The 24549-nt window shown below is 35.6% G+C and overlaps 3 protein-coding genes, 1 non-coding gene and 1 pseudogene across 6 annotated transcripts; 3 read left to right on the top strand and 2 right to left on the bottom strand.

Annotated features, from left to right (window-relative positions):
* The first annotated feature begins 1626 nt into the window (after positions 1–1626).
* LOC143579105 (thioredoxin-like 3-3) lies at positions 1627–5163 on the top strand. The gene is made up of 4 exons (XM_077062500.1): positions 1627–1637; positions 3726–3879; positions 3965–3990; positions 4896–5163. The coding sequence occupies exons 1-4, from the start codon at positions 1627–1629 to the stop codon at positions 5113–5115; spliced, it is 411 nt and encodes a 136-aa protein (XP_076918615.1). The 3' UTR covers positions 5116–5163.
* A 120-nt stretch (positions 5164–5283) lies between these two features.
* LOC143577982 (S-adenosylmethionine synthase 3-like) lies at positions 5284–7373 on the bottom strand. Its single transcript, XM_077061680.1, has 2 exons — positions 7318–7373; positions 5284–6546 (listed from the first exon to the last, which is right to left on the bottom strand). The coding sequence occupies exon 2, from the start codon at positions 6542–6544 to the stop codon at positions 5372–5374; it is 1173 nt and encodes a 390-aa protein (XP_076917795.1). The 5' UTR covers positions 6545–6546; positions 7318–7373; the 3' UTR covers positions 5284–5371.
* A 1448-nt stretch (positions 7374–8821) lies between these two features.
* LOC143577304 (uncharacterized) lies at positions 8822–12800 on the bottom strand. Of its 2 annotated transcripts, none has more exons than XM_077061173.1 (5): positions 12546–12800; positions 11052–11152; positions 9979–10095; positions 9797–9898; positions 8822–9152 (listed from the first exon to the last, which is right to left on the bottom strand). In XM_077061173.1, exons 1-5 carry the CDS (start codon positions 12763–12765, stop codon positions 8982–8984), a joined length of 711 nt encoding a protein of 236 aa, XP_076917288.1. In that variant the 5' UTR covers positions 12766–12800; the 3' UTR covers positions 8822–8981. The 2 variants fall into 2 exon arrangements, with proteins under 2 accessions (XP_076917288.1, XP_076917292.1); XM_077061177.1 differs by having other exon boundaries at positions 9979–10092.
* Positions 12801–16531: 3731 nt separating this feature from the next.
* LOC143577293 (ABC transporter B family member 1-like) lies at positions 16532–23407 on the top strand (annotated as a pseudogene). Its single transcript, XR_013143092.1, has 10 exons — positions 16532–16918; positions 17253–17307; positions 17407–17582; positions 17659–17859; positions 18019–18278; positions 18686–19002; positions 19080–19303; positions 19795–20168; positions 20728–21448; positions 22086–23407. The product of XR_013143092.1 is annotated as an ABC transporter B family member 1-like (transcript).
* Positions 23408–24211: 804 nt separating this feature from the next.
* Positions 24212–24284, top strand: TRNAE-CUC (transfer RNA glutamic acid (anticodon CUC)). The gene has a single exon. It is a non-coding gene; the product is annotated as a tRNA-Glu (tRNA).
* The last annotated feature ends 265 nt before the right edge of the window (positions 24285–24549 follow it).

Raw genomic sequence — 24549 nt, 5'->3', positions numbered from 1 at the left:
CACCCCAATAATATTGGCCTTGCCAAGCAACCGGGCAGGTTTCCCAAGGCCAGTGTGTTTAATTGAGGCTACCAAGTATCCCGGGAAAATCGTGTATTTGTTGATGAACCTCGAATACTTTTTGTATGTCACTTTGAGTCGACCTCCTCAAATATTTTTTGCCATAAAGTTCAATAGTACCTAATATTAATAATTTTAACAACATTTATAAAATTAACACTCAAAATAATAAGGTTTAGAAATAAATAATTAAAATAATAACAATACTCACATTTGAAGGACGTGTGGAGGGTCTCACGACTCACTGTTTACGACATTTGTAAATACTCTTTCATGGTGTTGCTCATAGTCTTGTATTCTAGTTGACGAATTGCCACGTGCATTTTTGCATAGGAGAAAAATCCTGATTTACCTCTCGCGTCCTCCCATTGTTGGAAAATGCATAATCGCGTTCTAAATCACCACAATTCGTAAAAATAGTTAGCGACTCATCCGAAAACGGTATCGAAATCGTTCCGAATCAAAAAATCGGGTTTGGCAAAAACTAATCTCTTATCAACCGATCATAAGCACCTACACGATCCTGTTGAAGATGATGTCATCTTGTTCGTGGTTGTGAGCTTTCACAATGCTCGACTAAGAGCCGGGTAGCCTCTCGAATCGCACTAAGAGCATGTTTGGGATTGAGTTTGAAAAATGCTTATTAGCTTATTAGCATTTTTAAAAAGTCAATAAATTAAAAGGTGTTTGGCAATCACAAAAATCTTTCTTATTTTAGCATTTTGAAAGGGTTAAAAAGCAGTTTTCCAAAAGCTCTAAATCATGGCTTTTCAAAATGGCTTTTTGCAAAAGCCATTAAGCCAATAGGCATTTTTCATACTCAGTCCTAAATATGCTCTAAATATTACTTCATCCTCTGAATCAGAATCTAAAATAACATCGGGCTCAAGATAATAGTTGGGGGTCGAAGATGAGTCGGAATCCATAATTTTGGAGAAAATTTATAAGCTTAAAGGGGTGAATGAGATGTTTGTAGAATTTGAGTGAATGAGGAATATATATAATTTTGGAGATTTTTTTTAAATTTTTTTATAAATAAAACGGCCATATGACCGTTGGAATTGATGAGGCCCACCACAAACCTTCCAATATCGTTGGTCGTCATGAAGCCCCCGCCTCCCTCCCCCCCCCCCCCCCCCCAAAAAAAAACGCCCCCTATGGTGTTGACCTCCAATGTCGCCCCAAAAATGCCCTCAATACCGCCTATAGCGATGAGTCTTCTTATAGGTGAGAAAACTATCTAACCCCCTATTTTATCACATGCGAGACTTGAATCAATGATCTAAGTTGAAGTCTTTATTTGTCTCACCTCAATCATTTGAGTCAGAGATATATTATATTAAATAAATCTAAGATTAATATTTAAAAATTATTCAAAATGATAAATCCAATACATATAAAAAGTATTATATGAAGATAAATGTTTAAAAATTATTCGAAAGATTGCATCTCATTTCTCGTTAAAAATGTTGTAGAATACATGCATAAATGATAAATCCAATACACTTTTCTAGAAATATAGCAAAAATGTAGTTAAGTTTGTATATTTTAAGATATTTTTCAATCATGAATATAAGGTAAATACGCTAGAAAATTGTTTTTAATTATGTGTTTTTTATTTAACTCTATTATACTCTTGGTTTTCATTATTCTACAAATATATTTTTCATGCTTCATAGTTATTAGACGTACTGTTTATAACATATTAAAATGCATAATACAATATACCATTTAAAATAGAGATGTGATGGTTTTCATGTATCGTCCAATTGCCAGAAGAGGTGGTCGTATATGTTGGTGGTGGTTGCCTACGATTTTGTGGAGGTTCAGGGCATAGGAATTACTACATTGGTTAAATCTGATTCAACTGTATCTATATCGGAAATGACGGTGGGAAGTTCCAAACTTGATTCCTTCTTAGTTGCAGGTTATTATTATTATTATTGCTATTATTAAACGGCGTGATGGCAATTTCACCTTATTATTAAAGAGCATAATAATAATTTCATAAAGTCAACACGTGGTTAATTGACGAAGGGACTGAGATTGGCCCGCTAAAAAACCACGAGGAGACAGCATACGCATTTTTGAGAATTATGGCTGCAACGTGTTTCCGTCCATAAATTATAAGGACGCAAATCATATTTTTCTCTTTTCTATAACCTAATTCTATTATTAAACTAAAGGGCAAATACCATAAAAAATCAATATACTTTCTGTTTTTTCTCGTGAAAGCCCCTTAACAATTTTTTGCATGTTAAAGTCCCTCCACATGCTAAATTTGAACAAAAATATGACATAACTTATAAAAAAAATATGAAACTGATTTTTTTTTATTTATTAAAAACCATCTAAAATCATGTCGTTTTGATTGAAAGCATCTATAATCATCTAACCAAATAGATGCTTTCAATTTCACGAGTTACGTTTCGTCTTTCTCCAAATCAATTTAATTTGCAGCAACTTTGCTTGCCATTTATGTTGATATGTAAATGGAAAATAAAAATAATTTTTACAGATTTAATTGGAGAGTAGCCTTCCTGCAAGTGGATTTAATCATTATATACTTCATGAAATGGTCGTGCACGTACGAAAGCTAATGCAATTCAACTTTTTGTTGCTTTCTTTTAATCTGCTAATGTTATTTAATCTACTTATGTTATTATTAATAATCCCTTTTTGATTAAAATACCCATTTAAAATAAATGGGTTACTTTAATATTGTTTTTATAAGTTATGTCAAATTTTAATTCAAATTTAACATGTGAATGGACTTTAACGTGCAAAAAATTGTTGAGGGACTTTAATGAGAAAAAACAGAAATTATGTTGGTTTTTTATGGTATCCGTCCTAAAATAAAATAATGGGTTAGGTTATAATAGGAAGTATACTTTTTGTAGGAATGATAAGAAGTAATCTTGTCTATTGATTTTGAATATCGATAGTTGAGATTAGTTTAGGGGGAAATCAAGTGTGAACACAAGGTAAAGGACATAAAAGGAATAACACATTTGTTGACTTTTTCTCTCCACATGCCAAATTCCCCCATCATTTTAAAACGTACATAACTTTTTTTACGGCGTTTTTATTGAAAAACAAATTCACCATAATAACGAGTGTTCTTTTATCTTTTATATGAGTACCATATTGTAATATAAAAATAAAAAAAAATTAGTGGGTTTTTTACAAATTGTGTTTTACCGAATTGTGTTTTACATTGTGTTTTACAAAATTGTGTTATACAATAATATTTTTCATTGTGTTTTTTTTTTCCATTGTGTTATTTACATTGTGTCATACATTTGTGTTTTTTACTGTGTTTTTATCATTGTGTTTTTTTTCATAATGTATTTTTCCATTGTGTTTTTTTCATTGTGTTTTTTGGGACTTTTCCGGCGAGGTGGTGGCGGTGGGTGACGGTTGTGGTGGCGGTGGGCGGTGGAGTGGTGGTGGTTGTAAGAGATGAGTGAAGATGTAATTGGGTTTTATTTAAGTAGGTTTTTGAAATTAATTTAAGTGGGTTTTGAGATTAAAGTAAATGAGTTTTGAAATTAAAGTATTAGACTAAAATACCCTTCTTCCTAGCCTTCTTTCGAAATTCAAACTTCATATTTTAACGTGAACCATAAAATAATAATATTATTATTGATATGATATGATAAAAGGGAAAGGGTAAAAGCCTTCATCCGCCATAGCTATCGAACATGGAGAATACAACAGCAGCAGCAGCAAACTAATGGCGAAGGTAAATTGATAACTGCATCCAACGATGAGAATCTGACACACATCTTTCATCAAATCAGAACTACCAAATCCCCTGTATGTATACTCTTCACTACTCTACTTTTTATCTATTTGCTTGCTTCATCATATTATTCTTAATTATTATTATCCCTGATTGCAGGCGGTCATCAAATTCGGTGCATCTTGGTATGTCAATTGCTAATTCTGGCTATTCTTTTTTAATTATAGAATTCAGGTTGCTGGTGTTAAAGTTTGAGTTTTGAGTGTTTGCAATTGTGAAACCAAAGTTGTAGACAAGGTGTTCGATGAAATACCCAAGTGAAGAATGGTTTCATTTTAGTTATTTGTTTAACAAAATTTAAACACCTGAAGCAATGCAAATTATGGCATGGGTGCTTTAACAATTTAGTACCTGATCATGTTATCTTTTTTTACTAATCATAATGTGTTAGGGTAAGCTTCGTTTCAGGGTTCTGTAAAGCAATCCTGAGTGGCTAATCCAAGAATTTTGGTCATGGGTAGGGGTGTAAACGAGACGACCCAGAGCTCGACTAGGCTTATGCTTGGCTCGTTTAACTACAAGAGCTCGAGCTCGGCTAGTGCATAGTTTTTCAAACAAACCTTTTTCTAGGCACACGAGCCAGCTTGAGCTCGATAAGTGATGCTCAGGCCAAAACTTGTTTAATAAACTTATATAGTTATATATTATAAGGCTCGCAAGCCAGCCTGATCTCGTTTAGGCTCGGGAGCCAGCTTGAGCTCGATAAGTGAAGATCGGGCCCAGACTCGTTTAATAAAATTATATATTTTTAGGCTCGAGCTCGTTTAAGCTAGGTTCGAATCGAGCTTTTAGCCATCCAATCTCAAGTGAATCACAATCGGCTTAGCTCAATTACACGCCTAGTCATGGTAAGCCAAAAATAGTTAGCAATAAACCGTAGCAATAAAAACAAAAAATAATTGCGGGTCCAAACAGGTCGGGTCAAACAAATATTATAACAACTTAACAAGTGAGAAAGAGCAAGTTTGTTTATATATTTGTAGACTCTTTTTGTGCTTAAACTAATATTCAATCTTTTTGCTGTTTACAGGTGTCGTGGTTGTGCAGACATCCTCCCTGCATTCAAACAGTTTGGCAGCAAGTTCCCAAAACTTACATTTGTGTATGCAGATATCGACGAATGCCCCGAAACAACCCAACATATTCGTTACACGCCTACTTTTCACTTCTATAGAGATGGTGAACGTGTTGATGCTATGTATGGTACCGGTGAAGAAAGGTTACACGACCGTTTATGGTTACACTCCTAACTAAAATATCCCAAATTAATTGTTGCAATGTAAGTCACTTTTATTTATGCAATCTTTATAACTATATTTTCGATGAATGAGATTATAGTGGACCTGTGTAAGGTTGTTTGTTTGATATTCGTAACTATTTTAAATCAAATGGAATATTTTATAGATATGGGCTTTTGATATATAGAAAAAACATACAACATTTCCAACCAAACACAAACACAAAGACTTGACAAGTTCAGATCAAGTGGCAAAAGTGTGACTTCACTCAAGCTTTAGGTTTAAGAATCTTCGGAGTCTCCCAGGTGAAATCAGGATCATCACGACCAAAATGACCGTAAGCAGCAGTCTTCTGGTACCTATAATTACCACCCCTCATCAGGTCGAGATTAATCGCCATCATCCCGGGCCTAAAGTCGAAATTCTCCTTAATCAGAACAAGGATATCCTTATCTGGAATCGTCCCAGTCTTATACGTCTCAACAAACACCGACAACGGTTCCGCCACACCAATCGCATAAGAAACCTGAACGATGCACCTACGAGCAAGACCCGAAGCCACCACACTCTTAGCCGCTTGTCTAACAATATAAGCCCCGCTTCTATCGACCTTTGTTGGGTCCTTTCCAGAAAACGCACCACCTCCATGGGCCCCCCATCCACCGTAGGTGTCAATAATAATCTTCCTCCCGGTTAGGCCCGCGTCTCCGTGGGGCCCACCAATAACAAACCGCCCAGACGGGTTCAAGTGAAAGATAGTTTTATCATCAAGATACTTAGCTGGGATCACGGGCTTAATCACATGTTCTTTAAGATCGGCTGCGATTTGCTCGTTAGTCACAGTCTCGTCATGCTGCGTCGAGATCAAAACCGTGTGGACCCGGATGGGGACCACCGCACCGTTGTCATTGTAGTACTCAACTGTGACTTGGGTCTTGCCGTCGGGCCTGAGCCATGGGCAAGTCTTGTTTCTTCTAACCTCGGTTAGCTTAGCCCCGAGCTTGGTCGCCAACACATGTGTTAGTGGCATAAGCTCGGGGGTTTCGTCAGTTGCATAACCGAACATGTGACCTTGATCACCTGCACCTATTTCTTCAGGCTTCTTGCTGAGATGGCCATGGACACCCTGAGCAATATCCGGGCTTTGTTGCTCGATATTGACCAGAACGTTGCAGTGGTCAGCATCGAGCCCGACTTCAGGGGATGTGAACCCGATGTTTCTGCAAGTTGTACGAACAATCTTTTCATAGTCTACATTAGCTTTTGTGGTGATCTCACCAAAGACCATGACCATGTTGGTCTTGGTGCACGTTTCGCATGCTACTTTGCTTTCGGGATCTTGTTCTAGGCACGCGTCTAGTATGGCGTCCGAGACTTGATCACAGAGTTTGTCTGGGTGGCCTTCGTTGACTGATTCGGATGTGTATAGGAAAGTCTCCATCTCTGTGACAAATAGATTCAAAAAACAAAAAATATTAATAAACTATAAGAATCAGTCAAATTTCATGGGAAAAACATAGGATGAACAGAATTTTTTTAATTAGAAGGTGGCTTAAGATTCAGCTGAGTAATTTTAGACGTCTTTTAGAATTTTTTGTAATTTTAGGCCAATCGCTACCTCTGCAATTTGTGTGGCAGGTGAACTCCCCATACCGTAGGGCTGTGTATGGTTCGGTTTGGGTTGATTTTGGGCTCAAAATGAATCATAAATTGATAATTCGGTTTTTGAGTTTTTAAAACCGCTTGGTTTCGTTTTGTTTTGGTTTTGATTTTACCATTTGGGATTTCAGTTGGTGGACCGAAAAAACTTGGCCCAAAATAATGAACTTGAGCCTAAAACTTTGACCTAAGTTTTTTTATTATTTAATTATTAATAATTGATTATGATATATTTAGGCTAACACAAAGTATTAAGTTATTATAAGTTTTTTTATTATATTTAATTATTGCATACTCTGTCAGAGTGGGGCATCGGGTTCAAATTTGTAGAGTGCGGTAGCCTAAATACAAGAAAGTTCGTTCTAAAAAAATAAATTATAAGTTGCTTAATATTTAAATAAAAATGAAAATCCATAAATTCAGTTCAGTTTAATTACACACAAAGTCAAAAATGAGCTGAAAATATAGTTTTTACCAAAACATAAACCAAACCGTTGGTTTTTGTTGGGGTAATGTTAACTTATTGTAATAATAATAATAGTAATTAGAACGTACCGTTTGTTGGTTCGGGATATTGAGAGAGATATATAGGGAAGAATGAGAGGTGTGGGTGGTTCGAAGTGATTGTGGGAGTTGTGTGAAATTTATAGGGGTTGATGTGAAGGTGATGGGGTGGTACATCGTGGAGTAAAGGTTGTACATGTGAAAAATCAACTACTCCCTTGTGGTTGGAGCCTTCACCAACTCTTGGTGGGACCCTTTCACCAACCTTTTCATCTTCAAGTCTTCAACTATGACATTCACAACCGTTGGGTCAGTGATCGGTTTAGATTGATATTTTGAGTGTTTCATTTTTAGGTGCCTTTGAAATCAACTTCTAAATTGCAATTTCGGGTTTTCGCTAATTGTAGAGTTGTTTGAAAGAATTCTCTAATCAAACAGGTCATGTTTACATCAAACTATGGATACGCAAGGATACGCAACGCATGTTCAAGTGATCAGCTTTTTAAATAGACGACCAGTATTATGTTAGTGACATGTTCAAGATCGTGTAATGTATTTGATTATTGCATAATGCTATAACTAATTGGTTGTGACTTCGAACTTTCGAAGTCTTTTTGAAGGCATTACTATCATTTTGTCCATTGTTTCACATTTTCTAAATTCGGGCTGACTCAACGGTACAAACAACTTAAGCAATCGCTTTAGGTCCTCAAATTTTATGGGCCCAAAAATTTAAAAACAAAACTAATATGTTTTAAACCTAAACACCGAGAAAATAACATTTAGCCTAAATATTAACATTTTGCCTTTTGATGCTCTATAAATAACATTTTGAAAAACATATATTTAGAATACTTATACAAAAGTGCTTCAATTCAGAGTTCGTTGTAGGCCTTAAAATATGTTTAGTTGCCTCTATTCTAAAATCTAAATAGTTAATTTTGATGTTCTAAATCTTTTGAAGGCCCGAGTAACAGACGCATGTACCTATGCCATACATAGCATCATAAACATATTCGCACCTCTCTAGTCACAGACGATTATAAAAAAGAAAGGCACTTGGATTACGTTTATAACAAAAACCGCGTTGTATAAAAAATGTAGAATTTTCATTAATTTAGTGACGTGATATTTGATAACTTCTCTTACGGATTAGTGATGGATTGATGAAAATGACTTGCTTGGGGACCTCGTGTGTGGTGGTAGACGAAGTGAAATGTCAAGATAGACGACTATAGTGGAATGTTTAGACCTTGCTAATATTCAAATTCCAAATAAGGACAGAATATGATGAAATACAAAACGTTTCCCTTTTTGCTTTCGTCAATGTTTTGAATTTTGATCCTTCTTTTGTCTCTGAGGAAACACCGACCTGTTTGGTTTGGTTCGGTATTTTCACAAGGTAAAGGATACTGAAATCCTTGAATCCGAGCAAGTGAACTAAACTGTAACACTGACAACGCCGTTTTAAGGACTTTAATAATAGCATCTCCAATAACATAGTGGCTGCCATCTTTACAACCTAAACACCAATAACATGTCGTAGATCTACACATTTTCTTAGATTATTAGCAAAAGATGTGAACATTCTTGAATCAAATTGATATTCACATGAATGATTAGATATACACTTATTAATGTTAGTGTGATATGATACAGCATAAGTTTTATACAGCAATTTATGTACAAAGCACCATCCATTATTTTAAATTGATTTACCAAAAGTTCCATTGCCAGAAAATCTTGTCAACAATTCCTCCACCACTACGCACAGCAATCTGAAGAGTTTCAGATGCCGAAGGCACCCCCCAAAGTAGTGGCACCGCAACCGTCATCTTTAATTTTTCATTTAAACCCCCTTTACTTCGCTTCTCTGCTGTAACAACCTAACATCAATATATAAAATAATTAAATAAGTTCAGAAATGTGTTCATCATAAACATGAATTGCAATTATAAGTGCAAAAATGGGCTTAAAACCGACACAGGCCCGAAAACAGACAAAAGAATATAGCCCCAAATGGCCCGGGTAAGCCTGAAGGCTGAAGCCCAATAAAAAACACGAACCTAAATAACCAAACACGAAAAAAAAAATTGTTTTAGTTTTATGTTTTCGTAAAAACCAAATTTTTGATTTGGTTTGGTTTTGTATATAATTAAAACCGAAGCGAAAAGAGTTATAGATTCTCATTTTTAATTTTGTATTTTAAGTAATTATAAGAATTTGATAAATAGTGCATCCCGTATATTTTTAGCTCAAATGTACAAATAAATTTAGGCCCAATTTCATTATTTTGGGCCAACATTTTCCCCTGATTTCAAAGTCAAATGGTAAAACCGAAAAACCAAAACCAAACCAAATTCGAAGCTGAACTGTTCCTAAAAACTTAAAAACCGTGTTTCACTCAAAACCAACCCATGCACACCCCTATTTGGGCCTTTACAAACTTATAGACCAACCCGGCCCAGTTGTTTGATCAAGAACTGAGCTTGGGCTTGGGCTTTGTGCCAAACAAGTACATAGTACAAACCTCTCCACCATGCTCCAAAACAGTGTCCTCAACTACATCACTTAACATCTCAATGGAACGACAAAACCCAATTATGCAAAGTCTTCGACCTGAATCAAGTCCCTGAAACCGATACTTCAAACTCATAAAAGGAATTATTTAAAATATTCAAGAAATTGTAAAGGTATAATGTGAAGATTTACATTGGTAGCCGCAATATCAAAGAGTGCACCCAAACATAGGCCTTGAGCGGGATCCATATAATTGCTTTCCTTAAATTGATGTGATCTTGGGGAACTCTTCACCTTGGATTGCTTCTTCTAAACCCAAAAACTTATATTATTATTAAATTTGATAATAACAAGAAAACGTGTAGGCCTGAATTGTGATCTAAACAAGCAAACAAACAATTTGCAGACTAACGTGTCTTGAACTTCGTTTCAATAACATTCAAAATCGACACAAAAAACAAAAACATTAACCTGGTTTGGGCTTTCTTGAAAAATTTCCGTGTACAAATAATCGGTTTGTTCGAGGCTAAAGTTAAAAACCCGAGAGGCCTTAACCCGCCTTGTTTAGTACCCCTGATACCACATATCTCCAATGCAAGATTTTCCAAGGGTGATTTAGATCATTTTGAATCAAATGTCTAAGCTTCACCCTCGGAAAATCTTGCATTGAAGACATGTGGTATCAAGGGTACTAAACAAGGAGGGTTAGGACTTAATACATTTTGGGTTTGTTAACTTGGGCCTTGAACAAACCTGTTATTGTACACTGTAATTATCACCAAAAATCCTGAGCCATGCTACCAAGTTCAAAACTACGTGATACCAGCAAACTATTTAGACCTGTTTCTCAACGAATGGATAAAGCCCAATTGCGATTCGATAGCAAATCAACTAATGAGAAAGTGTCCTCTTTCTGTAATTGTATATAACACGAATTATTTGTGAAATAATATATATTCAATAATCGTATTTAAGACTAATTATTTGTGAGAAAGTCAAAAAGAACCCCCGAAAAAGGGAGTTTCTGGCTAGCCTGAAATGTTACTGTTACCAAAACATTATTCGTTTTGACCCGTTACTCGATTTGCCTACCCACCCTATTACGCTACCTCTACCAACTTATGACAGAACATGCAATTAAGAGTGAACACACTTAGGTTTATGTTGGAATCTAACAGTATATTACTACAACAAATGCACCTGGTTCCTAAGTTGTTATCATTGTTAATAGGAATAAAGTGAGAGAGAATTAATCTTGAACATACCTGTGATGAAGAGACACGCTTAGGAACCATTAATCCTCCAATTTGAACAAGCCCATCAGCAGTGAACAATGTAATTGTTTCCAGCTGTTCCCATTCAATACCTGCAATTATATGAGGTACGTTTTAAAAACCTCATAAAGTAATGTTAACATAACAGGATGCCTAAAATTGACATATGAAGGGTATATATATGATTTGAACCTAATGCATGATAGGAATAAGATGTTAGGAAAAGTGTTTACTAATCATATGCAATTTGCTAAAAAATCATAATAACTTAGTCTTTGACCATGATTATCATCTGTCTCAGAACTTCTACCAACAAAAAAGACCTAAATATATTGATTTCAAGCTATAACTTTCAACATATTGAAATCGCTCTAAAAAATATCCAAATATTCATAACTAATACAATAGTCAAAGCATTGCCTCTTAATTCAGATGCATACAACAAACTTAAAAACAAATCCACCACCGGAACAGAACCAATCAACGCCAATGGTTCGAAAATTCACATCTGTATTCATGTTAATAAGAATCTGACCATCTATTACAAGTCTACAAATCAAATATCATGAGAATTTTACAAATAATACAACAAAACTACGCCTGTAGATCGTAACCAAAACCAATTACACAATCACTTATGCTGCTGGCAATTTTTAACCCTAAAAATCATGTAAAACCAGAAAAAATGTCAATCATTGTGTAACATGTCACAGAAACTCTACCACAAAGAAAAGCCCTAAATATCCTGATATGAAACTATAACTTCCACCATTCACCATAGTTTCACTACATTGAACTTGATCCAGGTATCCACAATTCAGGCGTAACACTGTTAATTCGGATGCATATAACAAATTTGAAAAACAAATACAGCACCAGAACAAAATCAATCAACTCCATAATGAACTACTAATGTTAATCAGAATCAATTCATCTACTACAAGTTAAATATCACGAAAAAAATTTTCAGCTAATACAAAAAATCCATATCTGTAGAGTACAAAAACTAACCTAATTACACAATTACTTACGCTACTGACATTTTTTAACCTAAAATTCACGTATCTATATCTATAGAGTACAAAAACGAACTAATTACACAATTGCTTCCGCTACTGACATTTTTTAACCTAAAATTTACGCATCTATATCTATAGAGTACAAAAACGAACTAATTACACAATTGCTTCCGCTACCGAGCAGCTTTTAACCTAAAATTCACGTATCTAGATCTGTAGAGGACAAATACGAAACTAATTACACAATTACTCATGCTACTGACATTTTTTAACCTAAAATTCACGTATCTAAATCAATAAAGTGCAAAAAACGAAACTAATTACACAATAATGACGCTACTGGACAGTTTTAACCTAAAATTGACGTGTCTGGATCTGTAGAGTACAAAAACTAACCTAAATACACAATCACTTAACTCGCTGACGATTTCTAACCTAAAATTAACGTAAAAACAAGTATCCGTACCGTTATCTCCATTAGCCGAGTGCCAGGGATAGAATCCAAACGGATCATCGCCGGAAAAGTTACCAGAAGCGGAGGATTTGACGGAGAATGAAACGGAACGTGAGGGCGAGTGGCGATCGGAGAATCTATGAAGTGAAGGAGATGAAGATGATGGAACGAGGTCGTTGAAGCGAGAAGTGGAAGGGAATGTGGAGATTGATAAAGCAGATGAAGAAGCCATTGTTTTGATTTTAGGGCAAAGTTGTGACTTGTGAGAATAATAATAATATTAATTTGGGGATGGAGAAGAAAGAGTGTTTGCTAGGTGCCACACGTTTGATGGCACGTGGGATAGTTGACGGAAAATACAAAATTATCTGGTCTCATTTTGTGTGTGTGTGTGTGACAAAATGTTTGTTTTAAAGTATTTTTGTTGTTGCTGTTTTAGGTATGAAATGAAATGTATAGTATCGTTTTAAGCGTCTATTAGCGTAGAAGAAGAGAAGACCGAATCTGTTTGGTCGAATAGGAAAGAAATGACTATGCGTGCAATTAACTCTGATTACTTTTATCATTGGCATCACGACCTTTAGTTGACGTGAATACCTTTCACTAATAGTATTGTTATTGCTACTACTCTTGTTATTGCTAATTTGCTACTGATAAGGAAAAAAAAAACAGAGAAAAGAAATAAAGTTCATGTACTAAATTATTTCAGCACAAAAATGCAACTGAGTAGATATTATGATATCGGTCTAAAAAATTTTTAAGATGCCTTTCCTCGAAACATATACATTTTTCTATCTGCCAAGTCACGAACTCAGGAATCAGGATAGATCAAGTGACAGCTTGCAAGCCCAAAAGCCCAGTCCCCAAAGAGCACAAAAGCCCAACCTCTTTTCAGTGGTTTATTTTACGTGGATATTTTTATAGAATGTGTTAAAAAGATTGAAATAAAACAAAAAAAAAAAAAATAATGTAAAATTGATTTTAATATATATCTATAAATCTCACATTCATTACATATTTTAATAATCGAAAGTATTGAAAAGTTCTTACAAAGAGACATGACATGGTGGGAACTGAAAAGTAACATTTGGGACTCAACCAACACATATAGTTTGTAAAAGGACTGGGCTTTCTATGATGGGTCTTTTATCTGGATCATTTAGTTGGGACAAGGCTTTAATTAATTTTAACACGCTTTTTATATTAAAATTAATATATCTAGAATCTAGTACATACAATATATGATTGTTGGATTTTATAATAATTTAAAGTAAGACTCCTTCAATAACAATAATTCATATTGACAATTTAACCGATAATACTTATTACTTTTACTTTTGTTCTTAGTGATGATTCACTCTAACGGATAAATAACTTCGTCCGCTCTTGATAACGTGACACATAACGCATCAGTGATGTGGCATTTGTAAAACTTGGAGCAACACCAACTTGAAAGACCCGAATGGTTAATACGAAAAGTATAAGGGTGGTACGGAAGATCTCAAGAAGCGGTTTGGTGGAGATCAAAAGTTCTTGGACCAAGTTGAATAACTTAGTGTCATAGTTATCTTTTATTTAGAATTAAATAAATTAGAAGTCTAGTATGATTATTGGTTTCTAGTTTGAGTAGGATTAAACTTGTGGGTGTTATATAAACCCATCAAATATTTTATTTTTAGTGTGATAGAAAGTATTTTGTTCTCGTTTCTTATTAATGAAAAGAGTCACATAAACGTTTATGCAATATCGTCTTTGGTGTTCTTGATTCACTTGTCTAAGATTTAACAACATTTATGTGTCATTGGCACGTCAAATGCCAGGTAAGTACACATTTATTTCTCTATTAGAGTAAAATTTATCTTAATAGCAGAAAATGAAAATTTAGGAATGCTATTGATCAAACTTATTATCGATTAAACCATCATCACTTGAGTTATTAAAACCCGATATTCCTATAGCATACGTATCGTAGTTGTTATTATGTTTAAAGGATTGCGGACATAAGATTCGTTTTTGTAATCACATTTTATATTTATAATACATTTTAAGTAGCATACTTTAGAAAAACTAAAAATAACAATTAATATATTTTCTAAATGGGAAAAGGGAGAGAAAGATGACAAGCAACTGTTCTACTTGAATTTGTGGAAAGCAAATTGCGTGGACAATGACAAAGTGTAGTTTCGATCAATGTTTCATTCAATATTTCACCATCACTTTATCACATGTGCCACTCGCCTAGTTTTTTTAATACCTTGTGCATCAATTATTTCACCAAGTATTTTAATACCTTGTGAATCAATTATTTAGTGATGTGATGCATCAATGAATTGTTTATTTAGAAAGTTTTACTCTACTTGTAAAAAGGAATAGATAAATAATTTATCAACAATGGGTATTTTACTATGATGATTAACATGTAATTTTGAACTTGTAGTGAGAAGATTAAGCGATTACTACCAAGATTAGGGAGACGGCATTAGTGATCATTACCAACTTAGTGAGACGAGAAAGGGGTGATCACCACTTTCTTATTGATATATTGTAACGGTGATCTCTTTGAATCAAAGAGAAGATAAACTATTGGTTGAAGATCGAAGAATTAAGGTAAGTGGATTCGATAACATGTAAACAACCTACTATGAGTTATCTTTATTATTAGAAGAATCCCGAAACATACTTGATCATTACATGTGTATTCAAGGTGACAAAAAGAAGCTAATTCAAGCCAAATGTTCGTTCACATGTTGCGGTTTTTGGAAAGCTTGGAATGACAAGACTCATCTAACACAAATATCTTCATCCCCATGATTATTGAAGAGATCAAGAGACTTGTTTTCTATGGATAAAAAACATATCAAAGATGCATTCTTTAGAATGATTTTAATAATGTTGCTAGTTTAATAAAAAAGCACAGCCTTATAGTTAACACTCGTCAAATATTATATTCATTTCAATTTTCAATTATACCATGATGGTTCTGATGCATTCAGATTTAGTTGAATAAAAATCTAATATAAAAACAAAAATATATAAAGAAAACAAGAAACAAAAAACAAAATCCTCTATCATCACACGTCGTTTTCGCTGTCTTCCCGAATTGTGTTTTGTAAGAAACACCGAAACCGTTGCACTTAAACAGTAAACAAATTGCACCACGCTTCTGAACACACAGCTCATGTTACATTTAATAATTTATAAGAAAATCATATAGATTTAATGGAAACATCACTCAGGATTTTAACTAGGAAACACGTTAATAAGTGAATAACCATTTTATACTTCTGCAAAATAAAGCTTCTAAGAAAAATTAAACTAAAGAAAAAAGGTAAATGTGAGTTAGATTTTGTACTTTTCAAGGAAATATGACAATCTTGAAAATAAACCAAGTATATAAAATTTGATTATGTGACACTCATCACATAGCTAATGATTATCTAACTAAATACATGATGCATAGCATATGGTAATTATGGGCGGAACAATGGAGGGGTCAAGAGGATCCGGTGACTCTCCGTTATCAGAATTTGTAAAAACACAAAAGTTGAACCCTTAGTTACAAACTTATAACGGTAGAAAATAAAACATTATGATGACTCTACAATTAAAAAGTTATTGTTCCGTCATTTTTTTGAAAGGCCCGCCCATATTTTAAAAGCAAAAAGGGAACCTTTTAGCCAGAAGCAAGAAGTCTGATCAAAAATTTCCAAAGTTGAATTTAAACCATTCGCCTCACTCATGCATCAATATTTAATTGATGAAACATTTTTCTTAAATTTTAACCATATCCTTGTACATATATGCATGAAGTGTGCACAAGAATCTTGGTGGGACTAATGTTTTCTTTTATGTCACTTCAGTATTTTAAAACAAATTAAAATCCCAAAAAGAAACTAAGCATAGATCCAAAATCTTTACACACAAAAGATAAACAGACAAAAGAGAAAGTGCAGAGGAGAGAGTGAGAATCAAAATAAAATATAAACTAATATTAAAAAATGGCATCAAGTGACTTTATGGAGAAGATAAAGAGAGGAAGAGAGCAGTGGAAATGGTCTGAAATGCAAAGTCTTGAACTTGTATGTGAAAACCCAAATCTACCCTTGGGATCACTGACTGAAGAAGACCAAGAAACTGATACTAGTATGGGAATGGAAGGAGAAAAGGGTAAAAATGCAGAGAAAAATATGGATGCTTCAGTTGGGTTTGGAGAGTTGTTTAGATTTGCAGATAGATTGGATTATGTGTTGATGGGAATTGGTACAATTGGTGCCTTTGTTCATGGCTGTTCTTTGCCAGTCTTTCTTAGATTCTTTGCTGATCTTGTCAATTCATTTGGGTCAAATGCAAACAATATTGATAAAATGAGTGATGAAGTATTAAGGGTAACAATCTTTTTCTCCAAATTCAACTTTTTTTTCATAAAAATTTCATCTTTTGTTTAAAAAAAATTCAAATTCTTGTTTTTCCTTGTTGGGTTTTGTAGCATGCATTAATGGCAACTTTCATTTTCCTTTTTGTCTTCCAATTCCAACTTTTTTGGCATAAAAATATTATTTCCTTTTCTTTTTTTCCAAATTCTTGAAATTTTATGTTGGGCTTTGCAATATGTACTTAGATTAACATTCTTGTTATAAAAATTCAACATCTTTCAACATAAAAATATGATCTTTTTATTCCCCTCTTCAAATTCTTGATTTTTCTAGTTGGAATTTGCAGTATGCATTTTACTTTATTATAGTTGGAGCTGCAATATAGGCATCTTCATGGGCAGGTATTTGTATTCAACTTTTTTCACCTTTTAGCAACATTTATTTCAACAATTTTTCTTGAAAATGACTTTGTATTAACATTATGTATATCTTATTTTCAGAGATATCATGTTGGATGTGGACAGGAGAGAGACAATCAACAAATTTGAGAATCAAATATCTAGAAGCAGCATTAAGTCAAGACATTCAGTTCTTTGACACTGAAGTCAGCACTTCAGATGTTGTATTTGCAATCAACACTGGTGCTGTTATTGTCCAAGATGCCATTAGTGCAAAGGTGAAAAATAATTATCTTTTGTTAATTATGCATAAATACTTGATACTTCTATTCTAATAATGTGAATGTGTGGCAGTTAGGAAACTTTATACACTATTTGGCAACATTTGTGTCTGGTTTTGTGGTGGGATTCACAGCAGTTTGGCAATTAGCACTTGTGACACTTGCTGTGGTGCCTTTAATTGTTATAATTGGAGCTATTCATATGACCACATTGGCTAAATTGTCTTCTAAAAGCCAAGAAGCTCTTTCAGAAGCTGGAAACATTGTTGAACAGGTGAGTTTTTTTTATCATAGTATTGCTGCATTTGATCCAAATTTAAGCTGGAAAAAAATAATAAAAAAATCTAATCTTTTGATGTTTTTCATTGGTTTATATATTAAAGTTCGCTATTTAACTATATGGGTACTTTCTTGATCAATAAAGAAAATGCAGACTATAGCCCAAATTCGAACGGTTTTGGCATATGTCGGTGAATCTAGAGCATTACAAGCATACTCTGAAGCATTAAGGATTGCGCAAAAGCTTGGATACAAAAGCGGATTTGCCAAAGGATTAGGATTGGGATAAACTTATTTCATTGTCTTTTGTTGTTATGCACTTCTTTTATGGTATGGCGGCTACCTTGTTAGAAACCATTACACCAATGGAGGACTTGCCATTTCTACAATGTTCTCATTCATGATTGGTGGACTGTAAGTACTAATTTTCTCTCTAGACCATTAAGAAAAAAGGATGATGCTATACATACACCACCATATGAGCAGTTTCGCCGAATCATGCTGGCCGTATAAAGCTAGCTTTTACATCATACAGCTGCATGAGTTCTGATACAACACACCACTGGCACATCAATCTATTTTAGCAAAGTTATACAAGCATGTATAACAGCTCGTATAAAACCTTATATGGTATGTAATATGTATGAGCAGTTTCGCCATATCATACGGGCCATACACAATTATATGGCCTGTATGATTTAGCGAAAAAGTCATACGACCCGTATGACTTGTCAGTGGTGTATGGATAACATGTCAGTGGCGTGCATTAAAAAAGTTGATATTTAAGATCATTGATCTATACTAATCATCAAATTTGACAGTGCATTAGGTCAATCTGCACCAAGTATGTCTGCATTTACAAAAGCGCGAGTAGCAGCAGCTAAAATCTTTAAGATCATTGATCACAAACCAAACGTTGATAAAAACTGTGAATCGGGTCTGGAGTTGGATTCGGTTTCGGGTCAACTAGAGTTGAAAAGTGTTGACTTTTCCTACCCTTCAAGACCAGATGTTAAAATTCTAAACAGTTTCACTTTAACTGTTCTTGCTGGGAAAACTATTGCTTTGGTTGGAAGCAGTGGTTCTGGAAAATCCACTGTTGTTTCCCTCATTGAAAGGTTTTATGATCCTACCGCGGGTAATGACAATGCGCAACTCTTAATGCAGACTGTACGACACATAGATTGTAAATGTTTTCGGCTTAATTGTTTTCAGGACAAGTTATGCTTGATGGGCATGACATTAAAGGACTAAACTTGAAATGGTTAAGGCAACAAATTGGTCTGGTTAGCCAAGAGCCAGCACTATTTGCAACCACCATAACAGAAAACATACTTTTGGGCCGGCCTGATGCGTCCATGGTCGAGGTCGAGGAAGCAGCCCGTGTTGCCAATGCTCACTCGTTCATTATCAAATTAACTGATGCATATGATACTCAGGTTAGTCAAATAATCAAATACTAGACCATGTTAAAAAATTTGTTCAAACTTTTAGCATTCGATCATAAGCGCGTTTTGGTCATTTTTATGCCCGACCCACGTTGAGCTTCAAAGCTAACCCGTGTTACTCATAGTGTGGCCCACCTGAACAACTTAGTTTTTATTATTGGTGGTGATGAAACTTGGTTCTTGAATGTTAAGTATTCAGATCCTACACCCTTTTGATGATCTTGTTCACCTGATCAAAACTAGGCCTTTTAGCATCCGGGTCTAAGGGTATTTTGGTCATTTTGATCTTTAAAGCCCGACCCATGTCGCTCATATCACGAGCCCACGTGTGTAACTCTCAAGTTTTAGCATTGGTTACGATTGATCTTGATTCTTGAACGGGTAATCATTTTGTCGAACATCATAACATATAAAGTCAAACAAGGAAAAAATGGCTAGCATCCATCCGGGCCGGGTAAAACTTATCAAAAGGTTATGTGCAGGTTGGTGAAAGAGGATTGCAATTATCAGGTGGTCAAAAGCAAAGAATAGCAATAGCTAGAGCAATGTTAAAGAACCCTGCAATCTTGCTTTTAGATGAGGCTACAAGTGCATTAGATTCAGAATCAGAAAAACTAGTACAAGAAGCGTTGGACCGGTTTATGATTGGGAGGACAACTTTGGTGATCGCCCATCGTCTCTCCACCATACGCAAGGCGGATCTTGTGGCGGTTTTGCAACAAGGAGGTGTTTTGGAAATTGGAACTCATGATGATCTTATTGCTAAAGGGGAAAATGGTGTTTATGCTAAGCTTATTAAGATGCAAGAGGTTGCTAATGAAGCTGCTATTAATAATGCCAGAAAAAGCAGTGCAAGGTAATTGGCCTTATGAGGTCAAACAAGTTCATTACAAACACTTGTCATTGTGACACGAAAGGTGTCACTAAAGCCCAATATTTATACTTTTTACTCAAGTTTTTGAAAAAAAATTGTGAAAGGCAAGAATTTTAACTATTATTGTCTACTTTAACACAAGTGACACTAACCAAGATATAGTAATACTTTTGATGTCACTAAATGCATTGTTTTTATAACCGGACCGATTGGACTAGAACCAGACACATAACGTGTCCGGTTTTATGGATTTGAAGCGCTTTCATTTGAACCGGTCAGGGGAACCTTTACCTGACTGGATGGTTAGATTGAGTTTCAAGTTGACACCATGCCTCCAAATCACAGAAAAGTATGAGACATATATTAGATTCATATTTATGACAGTAACTCATCTAAACATAAATTTGGTCATTTCGTGTTAAAATATGTATTGATTCCAATAGATGAATGTGCAACAGTTAGACCACAAAAGTCAACTCAAGATGAGTTTAAGTGCTTAACTTTAAACTTATATAGCTTTTACTTGCTTTTACATTTTTAGGCCTTCCAGTGCAAGGACCTCAGTGAGTTCACCAATAATGGCCAGAAACTCATCTTACAGTCGATCACCATACTCCCGGCGGTTATCTAACTTCTCAATGTCCGACTTCAACCCATCACTCGACAGAGGATACCCAAACCCAAATCACCAGCTCGAGAAGCTTCCGTTCAAAGAGCATGCAAGTTCTTTCTGGCGGCTTGCAAAAATGAACTCACCGGAATGGACCTATGCTCTAATCGGCTCTGTGGGCTCGGTAACCTGTGGTTCACTCAGCGCGTTCTTCGCTTACGTTCTAAGTGCTGTTTTAAGCGTTTACTACACTCAAGATCATGAATACATGGTTAAAGAAATAGGGAAATACTGTTATCTGTTAATTGGAGTGTCGTCGGCAGCTCTTAGTTTCAACACGCTGCAGCATTATTTCTGGGATGTTGTTGGAGAAAACTTGACTAAACGGGTTCGAGAGAAGCTGTTGACGGCAGTTTTGAAGAATGAGATGGCCTGGTTCGATAAGGAGGAGAATGAAAGCTCGAGAGTGGCTGCAAGGTTGAGTTTGGATGCGAATAATGTTCGGTCTGCAATTGGTGACCGCATTTCGGTTATTATGCAGAACTCCGCGCTCATGTTGGTTGCATGCACTGCCGGGTTTGTTCTCCAATGGCGGCTTGCGCTTGTTCTTGTTGCTGTTTTCCCAGTGGTGGTTGCTGCAACTGTTTTGCAGGTTTGTTAGTTTGCTCACTTTCTTGTAGGCCGTAAACAAGCAGAGGAACAAGAACGGAGCATGTTCGTGTTCATTTGTTAAACTTTAACCTAACAAACGTTCGAACACGAAGAATTACGAACAGTGTTTTCTTGTTCATGTTCTTTCGTTAAGAGAATGAACATGTTCGTTCATTAGCAATATAATTGAACAATTCACGAACGTAAATGGGCGAACATAAGTGAACATAGATGAACGAGCATAACTAAGCTAAAACCAATTAAGAGTAATGTGAAGAACAATATGTTGGGCCTAAAAGATTATTAAAACTGTAGTAAGTTATAATGCGCAAACATTTTAAATGAATATATTAATGAATGTAAACAAGCGAACTTAAACAAATGTAAACTAACGAATTTAAAAGAACAAACATTCACAAACATAAATGAATATGAATAAGACATGTTTTCATGTTCGGTCATTTAACTAAATGAATAAAATGTGTTGTTCATGTTCGTTTATTAAATGAATGAAAATGGACAAAGTTCCCACCGAATGGTTCACGAGCTGTTCATTGAACGTTCGCTTTGTTTACAGGCGCTTTTCTTTGGGATTTAGTTTGATTGTTGAGTTTTTATGTTTCCTGATTTGAAAACAGAAAATGTTTATGCAAGGGTTTTCTGGGGACTTAGAAGGTTCACATGTGAAAGCCACACAACTTGCAGGCGAGGTTGTGGCGAATATGAGAACCGTGGCAACATTCAACTCGGAGTCAAAGATAGTCAACCTTTTTAGAGCACGTCTCGATGGGCCGCTTCGTAAATGCTTCTGGAAAGGACAGATAGCCGGGAGCGGGTTCGGGGTGGCTCAGTTTTTGCTCTACTGTTCTTACGCGCTCGGACTATGGTACGCGTCGTGGCTCGTAAAGCATGGGATCTCGGATTTCTCAAAGACCATTCGGGTGTTCATGGTCCTCATGGTTTCAGCCAATGGTGCAGCCGAAACCCTGACCCTAGCTCCTGATTTTGTTAAGGGCGGTCGAGCCATGAGGTCCGTGTTTGACCTTCTTGACCGGGAAACGGAGATTGAGTCAGACGACCCTGACTCAACTCCGGTCGCGGACCGGCTCAGAGGAGATAGAATTAAAACATGTTGATTTCGCTTACCCGTCTCGTCCTGACACCCCGATTTTCCATGACCTTTGTCTACGGGCTAGGGCCGGAAAGACTCTGGCCCTGGTTGGGTCAAGCGGGTGTGGAAAAAGCTCGGTAATCACACTCATACAAAGATTCTACGAGCCGTCATATGGACGTGTAACAATAGATGGAAAAGATATTCGAAAATATAACTTAAAATCCCTGCGCCGCCACATTGCCACGGTCCCACAAGAACCGTGCCTTTTCGGGACCACAATTTATGAAAACATTGCGTACGGGCACGAGTCAGCAACCGAGGTGGAGATTATCCAAGCCGCCACGTTGGCAAACGCTCATAAGTTTATATCTTCATTACCAGACGGATACAACACGTTTGTGGGAGAACACGGGGTACAGCTGTCGGGTGGTCAAAGGCAACGTGTGGCCATCGCACGCGCGTTTTTAAGGAAAGCTGAGATCATGCTACTAGATGAGGCGACAAGTGCACTAGATGCGGAGTCTGAGAAGTGCATTCAAGAGGCGCTTGAACGAGTTTGTTTAGGAAAAACAACTATTGTTGTCGCGCATAGGTTGTCAACGATACGAAATGCTCATAGCATTGCGGTTATTGATGATGGGAAAGTGGCGGAACAAGGATCGCACTCGCAGTTGTTGAAGAATTATGCGGACGGGTGTTACGCGAAGATGATTCAGTTACAAAGATTCTCACACGGGCGAGAAGTTGTAAACATTGCGTCGAATGGTTCAAGTTCATCGATGAAAATATAAGGAAACATTATGATGAATTTGCAATATTTTGTGTTTTGTTTCTGTATTTTAGGAATGTACTTTCAGTTATGTTGGCAGGTATTAGTTGTGTAGGCTTTACTGTCTTAATAAAGCACATGAGTTAGCAGATAACATAAAATCCACCTGATCTTTACTTTGTAGGACTTGAACTCGCACCATTTTGATAAAGATAAAACACTTGACGTCTCTAGGTCAGGAAGCCAACGACAATAACTCGTTATGCAACGTGGAAATTCAATCAATAAATACCACCCATCGATTATAAGCATGATTGCAAATACTAAACCGTGATTATTGATGGAGGTGTTTATCGGTTCGGTTTAAAATTATTTTCCGTCGGAAGCGAACACCGGACTGAATTTGAATTCGGTTTATCTTGCTGAATGATTTTTGTTTATTTTTAATCTTTTTCTATTTGTTATCGAATTGAGTTGAGATCAAAAGAACTAAATTAAATTTGTAACTGGACTGAGCTAAGTGACAAAACTTAACCAACCCCTATGTTACATTCGGTTTAAACCGAATTCATATTTCGAAAGCCTTGAAATCTGCTGAAAATGGGACACACATTTAAGTCGCCTATTGATCGTACGAAATAAAATATACAAAAAATAAAAACCATTTGACCCATTTGCACGAATCACTTAAAAATAAAAACCATTTGACCCACATTTGTTAAAGTGTTTTTTAAGCCACTATTAATTCTTAAACAATGTAACCCCTAAAACAAATGATTAGTTGATTACTACGACCAAAAAAAATAAAAAATAAAAATTTTGACTTGTGCTTTTGTCAAATAACGCTTAGGTAAATTTAAATTCGACATAACAACATCCAATCCGTTGTAGTCTAGTTGGTTAGGATATTCGGCTCTCACCCGAAAGACCCGGGTTCAAGTCCCGGCAATGGAATTTTTATTTTAGTTTCTATTGGTATCATTTTTCATTTTTTACATACTGTTGATGGCAGGCTATAAAAGTGACCCTTGAATTATTTTGGGCTAAATGATGACGGATCCACCACTGTGGCCCAATACCTTTTCCCTATAAGCCCGAGTACAAAGAACATGTAATCACATGTTAATTATCTATTATCTAATATATATAATTTGAAAGTTTGGCGACGCTAGCAGCTTATTGGTCCAGGTGATGGTCTGACATTTGACAAAGTTTTTTT

The sequence above is a fragment of the Bidens hawaiensis genome, unplaced genomic scaffold, assembly GCF_021521415.1.
Source record: "Bidens hawaiensis isolate Kalapana, Puna unplaced genomic scaffold, B.hawaiensis_p1.1 tig00001461_1, whole genome shotgun sequence".
NCBI classification, from domain to species: domain Eukaryota; kingdom Viridiplantae; phylum Streptophyta; class Magnoliopsida; order Asterales; family Asteraceae; genus Bidens; species Bidens hawaiensis.
Note: the sequence above shows the minus strand (reverse complement) of the source record. Positions and strands in the feature narration are given on the sequence as shown.

Coding starts and splice junctions, on each gene's coding strand:
- LOC143577304 (XM_077061173.1), bottom strand. CDS start 12,765: ATGGCTTCTTCATCTGCTTTATCAATCTCCACATTCCCTTCCACTTCT. Junction 9,899..9,978: donor TTGATATTGCGGCTACCAAT/GTAAATCTTCAC, acceptor TATCGGTTTCAG/GGACTTGATTCAGGTCGAAG. Junction 9,153..9,796: donor TTTTGGAGCATGGTGGAGAG/GTTTGTACTATG, acceptor TATTGATGTTAG/GTTGTTACAGCAGAGAAGCG.
- LOC143579105 (XM_077062500.1), top strand. Junction 3,880..3,964: donor TCAGAACTACCAAATCCCCT/GTATGTATACTC, acceptor CCCTGATTGCAG/GCGGTCATCAAATTCGGTGC. Junction 3,991..4,895: donor ATCAAATTCGGTGCATCTTG/GTATGTCAATTG, acceptor TGCTGTTTACAG/GTGTCGTGGTTGTGCAGACA.
- LOC143577982 (XM_077061680.1), bottom strand. CDS start 6,544: ATGGAGACTTTCCTATACACATCCGAATCAGTCAACGAAGGCCACCCA.